Here is a 13,603-nt window from a genome sequence, read left to right on the forward strand (position 1 = left end):
GGAGCACTTGTCTCATGCATCCCACCTGGGCTGGTGATCTGTTTCACCATAAATAGTATACATGCTGTTCTTTGGAAATATCCCATCCTCACATTCTCCCACAGAGTTCAAAAGTCTGTTTTGTATTTCTGTGTCTCTTTTTCTGCTTTGCATATAGGGTTATCGTTACCATCTTTCTAAATTCCATATATATGTGTTAGTATGCTGTAATGTTCTTTATCTTTCTGGCTTACTTCACTCTGTATAAGGGGCTCCAGTTTCATCCATCTCATTAGGACTGGTTCAAATGAATTCTTTTTAACGGCTGAGTAATATTCCATGGTGTATATGTACCACAGCTTCCTTATCCATTCATCTGCTGATGGGCATCTAGGTTGCTTCCATGTCCTGGCTATTATAAACAGTGCTGCGATGAACATTGGGGTGCATGTGTCTCTTTCAGATCTGGTTTCCTGTTGTTTCTTAAACTGTATGAGGGTTACATGGATTTTTTTAAATTCTCTGTAACTTACATAAACACTGTATATGTATATTCTATTATGAAATATTAATTCAAGAAAGAAAAATAATATACCATGCAACCCCTACAATTTACCTGTACCACTCACCGTATGAGTTTTCCTAAGATGAGTTAAAGAATTAATGGCATGGCATTTCCTTCTCTAGGCACTTCTTGTGCCTAAAATAAATTGATTTGGAATTTTTAAAGATGTCTCCTTTAGCCCAATAGTTTTATTGCCAGAGAAACATTATTCAGTTATAGTTCATGTGGCAATAACCTTAACTATAAATTTTAAATGTCAACAGATATTTTAAGATCAGCATTAGTATTCATCAATAAAGAAATGATGTTTTTATAAAGTAATAATAAATCCACTCTCTCAGATATTGATAATATTATAAAACTTTTAAAATTATATTTCACTCTACAGGCTATATTATCACTGAAATACCATCACTTTCACAGGATGCCATGACTACTCTGCAGCAAATAGAATTAATTAGAAATTTAAAATTGAAACCTGACATTATAATCAATATTAAGGTAAGAATATGTCTTTATAGTATAGCGTATATAAACATTCTTTTTGATAGTAGTTAAATTCAAGGAATGTTATTAATCTTTTAAGGAGCTAAGAAAAAATAACTTATGCTTCAATTTTAGGGACTGAATTGTATTTTCTCATACCTCCGTTCTTTTGCTCCTGTAGCTCTGTCCACAGGAAATACCTTCTTGTCCTTTCACCAGGCTTAATCATAGTCATTCTTTGAAAGTCAATTCAGGCATCATCTCTACAGAACGTTCCCTGATGAACACGCCCTCCACATTAACACAAACGTTAACTGACTCTCATTCCTACGCTCTCTTCTCTCTCTCCTTATATCCCACCCTTTACTCACCACAGAAAAGTTAAATATTGTCTGACAACCGCTCACGTTGCTCTTTTCTATCATATTATTAATACCACATTATATTATAATTGTCCATTTTCTTCTAGACGCATGCCTTGCTTGGAAGCAGGAACTATGTCTTACTCCTGTAAACATCAACTAGTACAATAAATGGTACCTAATAACTCTGCCAGTTAAATAAAATGAAAGGATGAAAAAATGATTCAGATGTATGAATGTTAATAATATTGCTAGGTTGGTCCCAGTTCTTTCCTTTACCAACTGTAGAACTTGGTGAATCACATTTAGGAGCCTCAATGTCCTCTTCACAAAGATGATACAAAGATAGCTGCCTCATAGGGTTATGGTAAGAATGCGGTGAGGTGAGGATCACTAGTTTATAAAATGAATGACAACTATTTATAATAATACCCTGCCTGGTCCCCCAACTCAGAATAAATAAACCAGATGGTTCTCAGCTCAGGTGCGGGGACTCAGTGGTGTGTTTGGGCCAGCTGTGAGAGACAGGTGGCGTCCAGTGCTGGGTGTGGTGTCTTCTGCAGCCCCAGCCACAGATCATGGCCAGGAGCCAATCAATACCCCTTCGTGACTTTCAGAATGTCACCCATGTGTATAATGGAGAGAAGAAAAATAATCTCAAAGATTTAACTGAAACCAAATATAAAGTCTAGGCCATGGAAAATAGAGAGTGTATAGGAAAGTAAGACTTAGTGTAATAAGAACACACAGATATGCAGGCATTAAGGCCCCAAATGCTCACTAAATTTGGGTCATGAATTTGGTTCTAAGTTTGACAAGCCAAAGTAGAAGGGGAAATGTGACCAGTTATATAAAATTCACATTGTCCTTGAACACATGAGGAATTCCTCAGGAAAAACTAAATGAGAGATATATCTTAACATGGTTTCAATATAAGCATTGTACTGTGTGTAGAGAATGAAGCCCTTAACCCCACTGATATATTATAAGTGTGACGGTAGGTGTCCATGGCAGTTTCTATAGGTAGCCGGAGTGTAATCAGAGGACCTTGTGTGAAACAGAACTTCAGTATAGCACACACTTCTCCGAAGGTCTGACTTTATTTGGGAATGGAGTCTGGGATTTTTAGACCAGAAGTTCTAAGCCTGGGGTCCAAGAACACTTAAGCACCCATGAACCATCTGAAATTATATGCAAATTTTATGTGTATGGGCATTTTCCTGAAGCAAAAGCTTCTGGCGTTCATCATATTCTAAAGAGGTCTGTACTTAAAAAAAGAGAAAAAGCATTAAAGGCCAGTGATCCACTACAGCAATGGTCCTCAGGGTTTGTTCCTAGAGCCAACTGCATTAGCAGCACTCAAGAAGCTTGTCAGAAATGCAGATTCTCGGGGAGCAACCCAGAACTACAGAAACTGTGGGGGGTGGCATCCAGCTGTCTGTGTTGAAAAAGCTCTCTAGGTGACACTGATGCTGCTGAAGTTTGAGGGCTGCTCTGAGGCACAGCCTCACCCTAAGATTGATAAATCTCTTCCTTTATGTGAAAAGGTCCATCTAGTCAAAGCTATGGTTTTCTAGTAGTCATGTATGGATGTGAGAGTTGGACTATAACGAAAACTGAGCACCGAAGAATTGATGCTTTTGAACTGTGGTGTTGGAGAAGACTCTTGAGAGTCCCTTGGACTGCAAGGAGATCAACCCAGTCCATCCTAAAGGAAATCAGTCCTGAATATTCATTGGAAGGACTGATGCTGAGGTTGAAACCCCAATACTTTGGCCACCTGATGCGAATAACTAACTCATTGGAAAAGACCCTGATGTTGGGAAAGATTGAAGGCAGGAAGAGAAGGGGAAGACAGAGGATGAGTTGGTTGGATGGCATCACTGACTTGATGGACATGAGTGTGAGCAAGTTCTGGGAGTTGGTGAAGGACAGGGAAGCCTGGCGTGCTGCAGTCCGTGGGGTTGCAGAGTCAGACATGACTGAGCAACGGAACTGAACTGATAACGTGAAAACAGGAGACAGCTAAAGGCAATAGTCTTTGCCAAGGACCCAAAATGTGGGTATTCTAGGTTGCTGAATGAGGGCAAATATGCATATGTTTTTTTAAATTACCAGTATGGGTTGAAATCTTTTTTGTGTGTGAAAAATTAGAAAGCCTAAATAAAAGTCTTGCATCAATAAATTCCCATCCCATATAGAAGTAATCTGAGGAAATCAGAATATTAGCATGAAAAGTTCTAAAGTTTCTTGCCCTCTTTCTTTCTCAAATGTGTGGTGCATAAACTGTTGGCATCAGAATCACTGAAGATGTTTGTTAAAATGTGTTAGCCTCACTCCAGACTTAATAAATCACAAGCAGAAAACTTTATTTATAGTCCTCTATATAGAGTTACACTCTGATGTTTTAAAACCACTACTAGAGAATGTCATCCGGAGGTTTTTATCCTGAAAAATATTCAGAGCAGGCTTCACAGCCCCAAACCTTAGTTTATCATTAATAATGTGTTACAGAGCGTGGGCTATGGAGCAGAAGGCCTGGTCTCAGGTTGCAGTTTCCCCTCATGACACTGTGACCTGATGCTGCCAGAGCAGTCCTTCTCTGATCTGAAAATTTGAATCCTAATATTGTATTACTTCTCTGACAGGGTTAGTTTAAGAACCAAGTGAAATATTATTCACATGGAAGCACTTGAAATGAGAAAATCACTCATAGACTTTGGTTTTGGCCTTTTTTACTATCCAGATTCAGTTTTCTCATTTGCAGATGGTAAGGTTAGACTAAACCAGGTGACCTTTCAGATCCCATTCACTGATGCTATTTTATGAAATACTTCATCCGTAGAGCTGTATCTCATAGTAAATACTATAAACACATGATCTATTTTTTTGTTGGAATAATGTGGCCATCCCACCATTTTCATCCATTCTCAGCCTTTTCAAACTAATCTGACAAAATCCTCCTGTGTACCTCTGCTAACTAAACAGATTTTCTATGCTACTTCTCTAGCTCTTTCTACTGTTATTCTAACTCTTTTTTTATTCTACAGCTTCTGAAACTTTGTCATATGTATTACTTTTGGGTAAAGAAACGTGTTGCCATAACATAAAAGTTGTATCTTGTGCCTCTCTTGGCATGTGATGAAATCTGATTCAAAATACCATTTATGGTACTGCATTTGCTCGGGGTTTTGAGGGATTTGGGGGTTTATATATTGCATAATATATGAACAGAAAGTAAAGGTATACTCAAAATGTTTTGAGTAATGGTTAATGTTGTTCCTTAGTGCCCTGACTATGATTTATGCCAAAGAATTTCGGGGCAAAGGCAGCACAGTAGTACAGGATACATATACACAAGAGATCAGTGGGATCCTGAAGTCATTGAGAATCGTAGGAAAAAGAAGAAAGAAGCCCAAAAGGAAGGAAAAGGAGAAGAGGAGGGGGAAGAGGAAGAAGAGCAAGAAGAAGAAGAGGTAATATCTGTGTACAAGATACTATACTTCTAAAATTTGCTATAGGGACTTCCCTGGTGGTCCAGTGGTTAAGACTCTGCACTCCCAATGCAGGGGGAGCTGGGTTCAATTCCTGATCTGGGAACTAGATCCCACATGCCACAGTTAAGACCTGGCGCAGCCAAATAAATTAAAATTTTAAAAAAGATAAATAAAAAACACCTTGCCTGCTATATCGGTTTCATTTTTAAAAAATTGCTATAATTCAATGACAAAATATGAATATTCTATACAGAAAATTATATTTTCCTTAAGGTTTGATTCAGTTAGAGGAAACAGCAAAAATACTTCATGTTTTCAAGAACTGTTAGATCATAATATAGAGGTCATCAAGTTTAAGGTCATCCTTCTTGTCAGTATGGAAGTCCCTCCATATTCCTGACAGCTAATCTGCTTCATTTCATAGCAACAGAGAGTTACTGGTCACCTGACAAGTGTCAAGCACTATGCAAGCTAGTGTGAAGAGTCAGAGCAACAGAAAACATATGTAATTTGAGGAAGAAGGTAGCCCAGGTAGAATCCAATACATGAACTTAACATAACCCCGATTCCAAACTCTGGCAAGGAGAGCACATGAAAAGAAATCTATATCCCAATTCCACATATAATAACAATCCTAAAGTCAATACTAGTAAGAATAATGCAACAGGACCTCAAAAGAATCTTATACCAGACTTAATGAGGAAAATTTGATACTAAGTGTCAGGAAGATCCACTGGAGAAGGGATAGGCTACCCACACCAGTATTCTTGGGCATCTCTTCTGTTCAACTGATAAAGAATCCACTTGCAATGCGGGAGACCTGGGTTCAATCCCTGGGTTGGGAAGATTTCCCTGGAGAAGTGAAAGGCTACCCACTCCAGTATTCTGGCCTGGAGAATTCCATGGACTGTATAGTCATGGGGTCGCAAAGAGTCTGACACAACTGAGTGACTTTCACTCACTCACTCAAGAAGTTTGTTAATAGGTAATGGGCTGCATTTAGTCAACGGGGGTGAGTGAGACAGGTCATAGCTTGCCAGTCCTTGCTCTATTGAAATATACCTGTGATTTCTATTATAGATTTACTTATTTATAATGTTTAATAATTTAAAATAGTTTCTATAACTTATAAATTATCTTGAATAAATACTATTTCTATTAGGGCCTAGACTCAGTTAAGTCTGATGTTAATGTAGAGAAGGATACATTGCAAATCATTTGTCTAGTAGAAAAGATAAACCCCAAAGGCAACAGTTTTATTGCCCTGAAGGATGTTATTGCCCTGAAGGATGTTATTGCCCTGAAGGATGTTAAGGATATTAATATCAAACTTTGCACTCTGATTTCAGTAATTATATATACTTCAGTGTTGTCACCCTGCTGTTTCCCTCACTAATGGGTTAAATGAATTTTTGGCATTTGTTCTTTCATTTAAGAACAGATCTTAAAAGTTCTCATCACAAGAAAAAAACTGTTACTATGTATGATGATGGGTTTCCCTGGTGGCTCAGACAGAAAAGAATCGGCCTGTAATGTGGAAGACCTGGGTTCGATTCCTGGGTTGGGAAGATCCCCTGGAGAAGGAAATGGCAACCCACCCCAGGATTCTTGCCTAGAATCCCATGGGCAGAGGACTCTGGGAGGCTACAGTCCATAGGGTTGCAAAGAGTCAGACACAACTGAAGCGACTTAGCATGTACGCATGTATGTATGATGATGGATGTTAATTAGACTTATTATGATCATTTCACAATAAGTACAAATACAATTGATCCTTGAACATCTCCAGAGTTGGGGCACTGAACCTTTGTGCAGTTGAAAATCCAAGTTAACTTTACAATCAGCCTTCTATCCAGGGTTCTGCATCCTACCAACAACAGATCATGTAGCACTATGTATTTACTATTGAAAAATATCCTATCAGTGGACCCACACAGTTCAGACTCACAGTGCCCAAAGATCAATTGTATTGAATCATTCTATTGTACACCTGAAACTAATGTAATGTTATATGTCAATTATATCTCAGTTTTAAAAACCTATTAATGTAAGAATGCCCATTTAAAAATATAAAATAATTTCCCCTGTGCAAATAAGGCATTAGATAAATAACCAGCAACTATTCTAGGTAAATATTCCAAGAAAACCTCATAGCAAATAGGAATAAAAGTGTGTCATTTTAACATGAATAAAGCATACCATCATAATTGGTATAATAAATATGTGCGTGCATGCCAAGTCGCTTCAGTCATGTCCGACTCTTTGCAACCCTATGGACTGTAGCCTACCAGGCTCCTCTGTCCATGGGATTCTCCAGGAAAGAATACTAGAGTGGATTGCCATTTCCTCCTCCAGGGGTTCTTCCTAACCCAGGGATTGAACCTGCATCTCAGTCTCCTGCATTGGCAAGTGGGTTCTTTACCACTAGCACCACCTGGGAAGCCCAAATATGATGATAATAATGGGGTAATAAATATGATACAAGTGTCATTTTTTTCTGTGAACCCTTTCATAACCACCTTCCCCCATCACTCTTCATCCCTTCTCCCCTGCCATTATCTTTCTTCTTAGCTCTTACCACCACAGCCTAACCTGTGATGTATTTATTTGTCTACTTGTTTATGCTCTGTCTTCCTCAACTGGGATGTGTGCTGTCTAAGCCCCAAGCCCTTAGTTTTGCTCTCTGTCATATTTCAAGCTCCTAGAACAGTGCTGGCATGGGGTAGTCCCTTAAGCTTTACTATTAATAAATGAATGAATCAATGAATGAATGAGCTACAAGCTCAGGTACTTAGAGAAAATCCAGCTTCTTTATTTTGTCTCTAAAAATCTGATGTTATTTCCATACTCTTCCCTACTCACTGGGGGGCAAAAGAAATGAGTAAGTATCCAAGTCAATTTAAAACTTTATTCCATCTGATAAAAGACCTTCAGGGTGTTCAATCTCTCTAAAATAAAAATCCTATTTCCAATCTCCCCTTTACCCTGCTTCTTACCCCAAAATGGCATGCAGGTGTAGGGAGAGAGGGATATGACTTGCAAATGAAGTAATCATTAATATAAAGATATTCAACATAACTTCTTTTCCATTTAGGCATTTATCGCTGAAATGCAGATAGTGGCTGAAGTTCTTCAACACCTCGTTCAGAGACCTGAGGATTATTTGGAAAATATCGAATACATTGTTAACCTTTATAAGGAAATAATTCTTCATCCTTTAGAAGTAAGAAAAAGATATATTGCTGAAAAAGGAATGTTGATATTTGTGTTTTGCATGCATGTATGCTAAGTTGCTTTGGTTTATGTCCAACTCTTTGTGACCCTATGGACTGTAGTCCACCAGGCTCCTCTGTCCATGGGATTCTCCAGGCAAGAGTAGTGGAATGGGTTGCCATTTCCTCCTCCAGGGGATCTTCTCAACCTAAGGATCAAACCTGCGTCTCCTGCATTGCAGGCAGATTCTTTACTGCTCAGCTGCCAGTGAAGCCCTATTTGTGTTTTATCCCTGGTTAAATAGCTTTCACATTTCTTCACCTTGTGTATTATCTGCTTCATTCTCCTCCTCTTGAGCTGGGTGAAATGCTATCAGAATAAGATTGCATTCCAAAGGCTGTTTCACAGAGCACCATTATTTTACTCTTACAAAGCAACAGTGCTGCTGAAAAGTGATAAATGAATTGCATTTTTCAAAAGTCATTAGGGGAATTTATTTATGGTTGGGGATTGGAAAGTCCATATTAAGACATTGTTTTGTGAAAGCATTTTGAATCCAAAATGTATGGGTTTATAAAAACAAATGTACACTTAAGGTGCATCTTTTATTCTGATAGGAACTGTTAATTTAATTACAATCTAAAGAAAGCCATCCAAGACTGGTTTCTCTGTGTATCCTATTCAAAGTTGGTTATTTGTAAATATGATAAGGCTATTATATATTGTAATAGGAAAGTTATAATTAAAAGAATTAGCATTTTAAAAGGATTATTACTGAAATTATGATTATTGAAAAGCATATTTTTATGGTTAAAAATCCAGGGCAGACTCTGCCCAATTTCTACTGGAGATTTATTCAACAAACATTTATTATATGGTATTTGGCCAGATACCATGCTAAGCAACAGAATTACAAAGGCAAATGAAAAACAGTCCTCAAATTGCCTCTTTCGATCTGATGGAGAAATTAAAAGAATTTGTTTCATGATGTTTTATAATGTTTATATATTTTTAGAGACAAGTGAATAATTTTCATTTTCATTGTCCACCCCTTCAGTGAGATCCAAATTGTTTTATTTTTTAAATTTATTTATAGTATTGTGTTAGTTTCAGGTAGGCAGCACAGTGATTCAGTATTTTTGTTTTCTTATGTATGACTTTGATTCCTCCCTTCTTCCTCTTCTATCCCGGGCCTCTAAACATAGCTTCTTAATTGTAATTTACATGTCTATCTATAACATTCTTTCTCCTTCAACAAAAATATTCTACATATTCCTTAAGTGGCTGGCATTGGGTATGAATAAAGCATAACTGAAATCAGATTCAGAAGGTTATAGAATTATATTCATGGGCAGGGAGTTGGGAGTAGGAAGCAGAGGTGGTCTCTTCAAGGATAGGGACTTCCAGCATCATCAAAGTCCAGTGCAGTGCCCAAAGTCTGGCAAGTGGTAAATGCTTGACAGATGTTCAGTTGAACAAATAATGAGATCACAAAGGAAAAAGAACAGCTTCCATTTCATTGCATGTAAATTTCTGGACATAATTTTAAAAATCTTTACTCAAAAAGAAAAATATCCACATCAACTGTGATAAAATATTTAAAGCTTTAATATGTTGAAAGTTCATAGACTCACAGACATAAAGAACAGACATGGTTGACAAGAGGACAGTGGGTAAAGGAGGGATGGATTGGAAGTTTGGGGTTAGCAGATGCAAATTAGTATTAATATATATAGAATGGATAAATAACAAGGTCCTAATATATAGCACAGGGAACTATATTCAATATCCTATGATAAACCACAATGGAAAAGAATTAATACATATACATATATAACAATCATTTTGCTATACAGCAGAAATTAACATAACATTGTAAATCAACTATTCTTCGATTTTTAAAAATGTAAGAAAAAATATCATAGATACGATTTTTCTAAAACCTGTAAGGTCTTACCCTCCAGATGGTAAATGGGTAACAAATATGAGCAGACAATTCACAAAAATTAATGACAAAAGAGTAACAAGTCTATAGAAAAATATTCAGCTTTACTGATAATAATTAAATGCGAAAGAAATATTTCCTCAATTAAATTTTAAAAGGTGGACAAGGAAAAAGAATCCCTAATTCTAGCAAGTACGTATGGTAAAGCAAACACTCCCATACCCTGCTGAAAGGAATTAATTAGTATGGTGGTTTTTAGATAGCTTGCCTGAGTAAAGCACAGAAGTGGAACATTTCTATGCCCTGCAGCAAAGCATAGATAAGAACTGACTGCTCAGATAAAAATTTCTAGGCCAAGAACCTAGACTTCAGGTCTAGTGATGCTTGCTGAACAGTGTATAGCTTGCCTTGTATGGTAATTCCAGGGTGCTCATATGTGTGGCGGGAGTCGGGAAGAGCCTTGAAAGGCAGGAGCCTACAGTTCTAGTCTCCTCTGATCTGGCTGAGATGTGGATTCACTTGGGAGGCCAAGACCACCAAAATTCAGTGTTCCTCTAAAAGACATGAGGAAAGTAAGGAGGAGCAAAGTAACTGCATCAATGTCTGGTTTCTGTCCTGCTTCAGGAGTAATCCAAGGCCAAGTCTTCATTCTTGCCTGTCTTCAAATCCCAGCTTGACCTGGTGTTTGTGTCTTTAGCCTTAAGAGTCTTCATACCTTTAGACTTAGTACACTAACTTCATTCTTAAGAAGCTAGCTTAGGACTTCCCTGGTGGTCTAGTGGTTAAGACTTTGAGATTCCACTGCAAAGGTTGTGGGTTTGATCCCTGGTCAGGGTACTAAGATACCACATACTGTGTGGTACAGCAAAAAAAAAATTTTTTTAATTTAAGGTAAAAAGGCTATTAAATAAATAGAATCTAGTTTAAGGAAAGTATCTGAAATGCAGAAAAGCATAATGTACATCCTTGTTTAGAACATCGTAATTTATGGTTAGATTCTTGGATTCTACTAGAAGAATTGATGCTTTGAACTGTGGTGTTGGAGAAGACTCTTGAGAGTCCCTTGGACCGCAAGGAGATCAAACCAGTCCATTCTAAAAGAAATCAGTCCTGAATATGCATTGGAAGGACTGATGCTGAAGTTGAAACTCCAGTACTTTGGCCACAGTATACTTTGGTCAGATGTGAATTGACTCATTTGAAAAAACCCTGATGCTGGGAAAGATTGAAGGCAGGAGGAGAAGGGGATGACAGAAGATGAGATGTTTGGATGGCATCACTGACTCAGTGGAAATGAGTTTGAGTAAACTCCGGGAGTTGGTGATGGATAGGGAGGCCTGGCGTGCTGCAATCTGTAGGGTTGCAAAGAGTCAGACATGACTGAGTGACTGAACTGAATTTATGGTTAAACGATGCAGGCATAATGGTCCTTCTGTCTAAAAGTAGAGAAACACTTAGAACCTAACCTTGCACTGTATTATGAAACACAAAATGTACTGGACATTTAAGTAGGTGATTTTGTTCAAACTATGGCAACAGAAAAATATTCACTAATGAGGACTTTATCAAAGAGAGGGGCTAGAGTTTTATGGAGGCAAGTAAATAAGGGTCTTATGGAAACCATGAAAAAAGATGGAGATGGATCTTATCTGAGTCTTTGAGGAAGGGTAGAGGTGGATCTTATCTCTCCACCATCCCTACTTTCTGGGAATGGAAGAAAATTTATAAGAATATTAATCCAACCTTGAGATACAGAAAAATCTAATTTAAAGAAGAAAGGAAATTCAGAAACAATGATAACAGATCTCATCGTAAATATATTTTATAATACAAAAGATACCATAAACAAAGTCAAATTCTAAATCATAGCCAGGTAAAACATTTGCAAACCATATGGCAGATAAAGGTTAAAGACTTTCCATGAATGTTAAGGAAAAGAAAGGTCTAACAAAATGCACAGAGGTTATGGTTCAGTGGTTTACAGAGATGGATTTCTAGATATTGAACATCACCCACAGCCAGGGGAATAAAAAGTGAAACAAACCAAGCCCATTCTTTACCTAGCAGTTTGGCAGAAAATATTCTATGAAAATATGCAGAGAGATGGATGCCCCCAAACATTTCTTTTGGGAAAGACTGGCTTCACTGTAGAGAAAAACAGAAGAAACAGAAAGAGCAGAATTCATGGTACGACTAGTTTAGGCTTTTGTAAAAGTTCTCCTGAGCACTGAAAATAACATCTAGTATGTCATGTATAAAGCAAATAATTTAGCATTAAAGATTTCTTCATGGTATATGAAGACTGAACTTTTGCCAGTGATCCTGAATGATAAGGCTTCTTTTTGATTATCTGCAGGAAGTAATGGCTGAACATGATTCCCAGTATCTCATTGAGCTAGATGGAAATAAGCCCCCAGAGGAGCTGTTCATGGTAAGTGCATTGCTCAGTAAGAATGTGTCACAGTTTGGAAAATAAAAAATGTATTGACTGAATGATACTTATTTTCATATCAGAAACAGATTTATTTTGAATACCATTTTTTTTGGAAAAATTCATTTTGACACTTAAAATTTGATATGACATTTATTCATCTGTCCATATTTAAATCAAAGCTACATTTGAGTTTAAAACCTCTGTGTGGTGAAAAGTATCTTGAAAAAAAGTAAAAGCAGATAAGAGCCATAAACACATGATACAATGTTTAACATGAGTAATAGGGAAGTGCAAACCAGAGCTATAAGGAGATATCACTTCAAATCCACTAAGCTGACTAAAATTAAAAAGAAAAGCAAAAAAACCCCAGATAATGAATAACAAATGTTGGTGAGGATGTAGAAAAATCAGAACGTTCATACACTGTTGTGGTAGTGCCATTAAATCGTGTCCAACCCTTACAACTCCATGGACTGTAGCCTGCCAGTCTCCTCTTCCTGGACAAGAATACTGGAGTGGGTTGCCATTTCCTTCTCCAGGGGATCTTCCTAACCTTGGGATCAAACTGGAGTCTCTTGCATTAGAGTCTCCTGCACTGCTGAGCCACCAGCAAAGCCCAATATACATTGTTGGTAGGACTGCAAATGGTGTGGCCACTTTGGAAAACAGTTTGGCAGTTCCTCAAAAGGTTAAATATGGAGTTACCATACGAGTCAGCAATTTAACTCCTAGGTATATGCCCCAAATAATTGAATACAGGTGTTTAAATGAAAATTTGTATGTGAATATTCATAGCAGCACTATTCACAATAGCCAGAAGGTAGAAACAACCTTTGTGTCTAACAATTAATGAACGGATAAATAAAATGTATATTCATACAATGGATGTATTAGTCACTCAGTTGTGTCGGGATGGGAATGGGCAAATTTAATTCAGAAGACCATTAGATCTACTGCTGTGGGCAAGAATCCCTTAGAAGAAATGGAGCAGCCCTCATAGTCAACAAAAGAGTCTGAAATGCAGTACTTGGACGCAGTCTCAAAAATGACAGAATGATCTCAGTTTGTTTCCAAGGCTAATCATTCAAGTATCACAGTAATCCAAATCTGTGCTCCACCCAC

General features: G+C 37.5%; 1 protein-coding gene across 1 annotated transcript in view; it reads left to right on the forward strand.

Annotated features, from left to right (window-relative positions):
- The window catches only part of AK9 (adenylate kinase 9), a 112,650-nt gene that overhangs the window by 15,915 nt on the left and 83,132 nt on the right, over positions 1–13,603 (forward strand). The window contains exons 6-9 of the mRNA XM_043890150.1: positions 933–1,045; positions 4,680–4,868; positions 7,984–8,112; positions 12,404–12,482. Coding sequence (XP_043746085.1) covers positions 933–1,045; positions 4,680–4,868; positions 7,984–8,112; positions 12,404–12,482 — 510 coding nt within the window. The remainder of the gene's footprint in view (positions 1–932; positions 1,046–4,679; positions 4,869–7,983; positions 8,113–12,403; positions 12,483–13,603) is intronic.

This window comes from Cervus elaphus, chromosome 28 (genome assembly GCF_910594005.1).
Source record: "Cervus elaphus chromosome 28, mCerEla1.1, whole genome shotgun sequence".
NCBI lineage: Eukaryota > Metazoa > Chordata > Mammalia > Artiodactyla > Cervidae > Cervus > Cervus elaphus.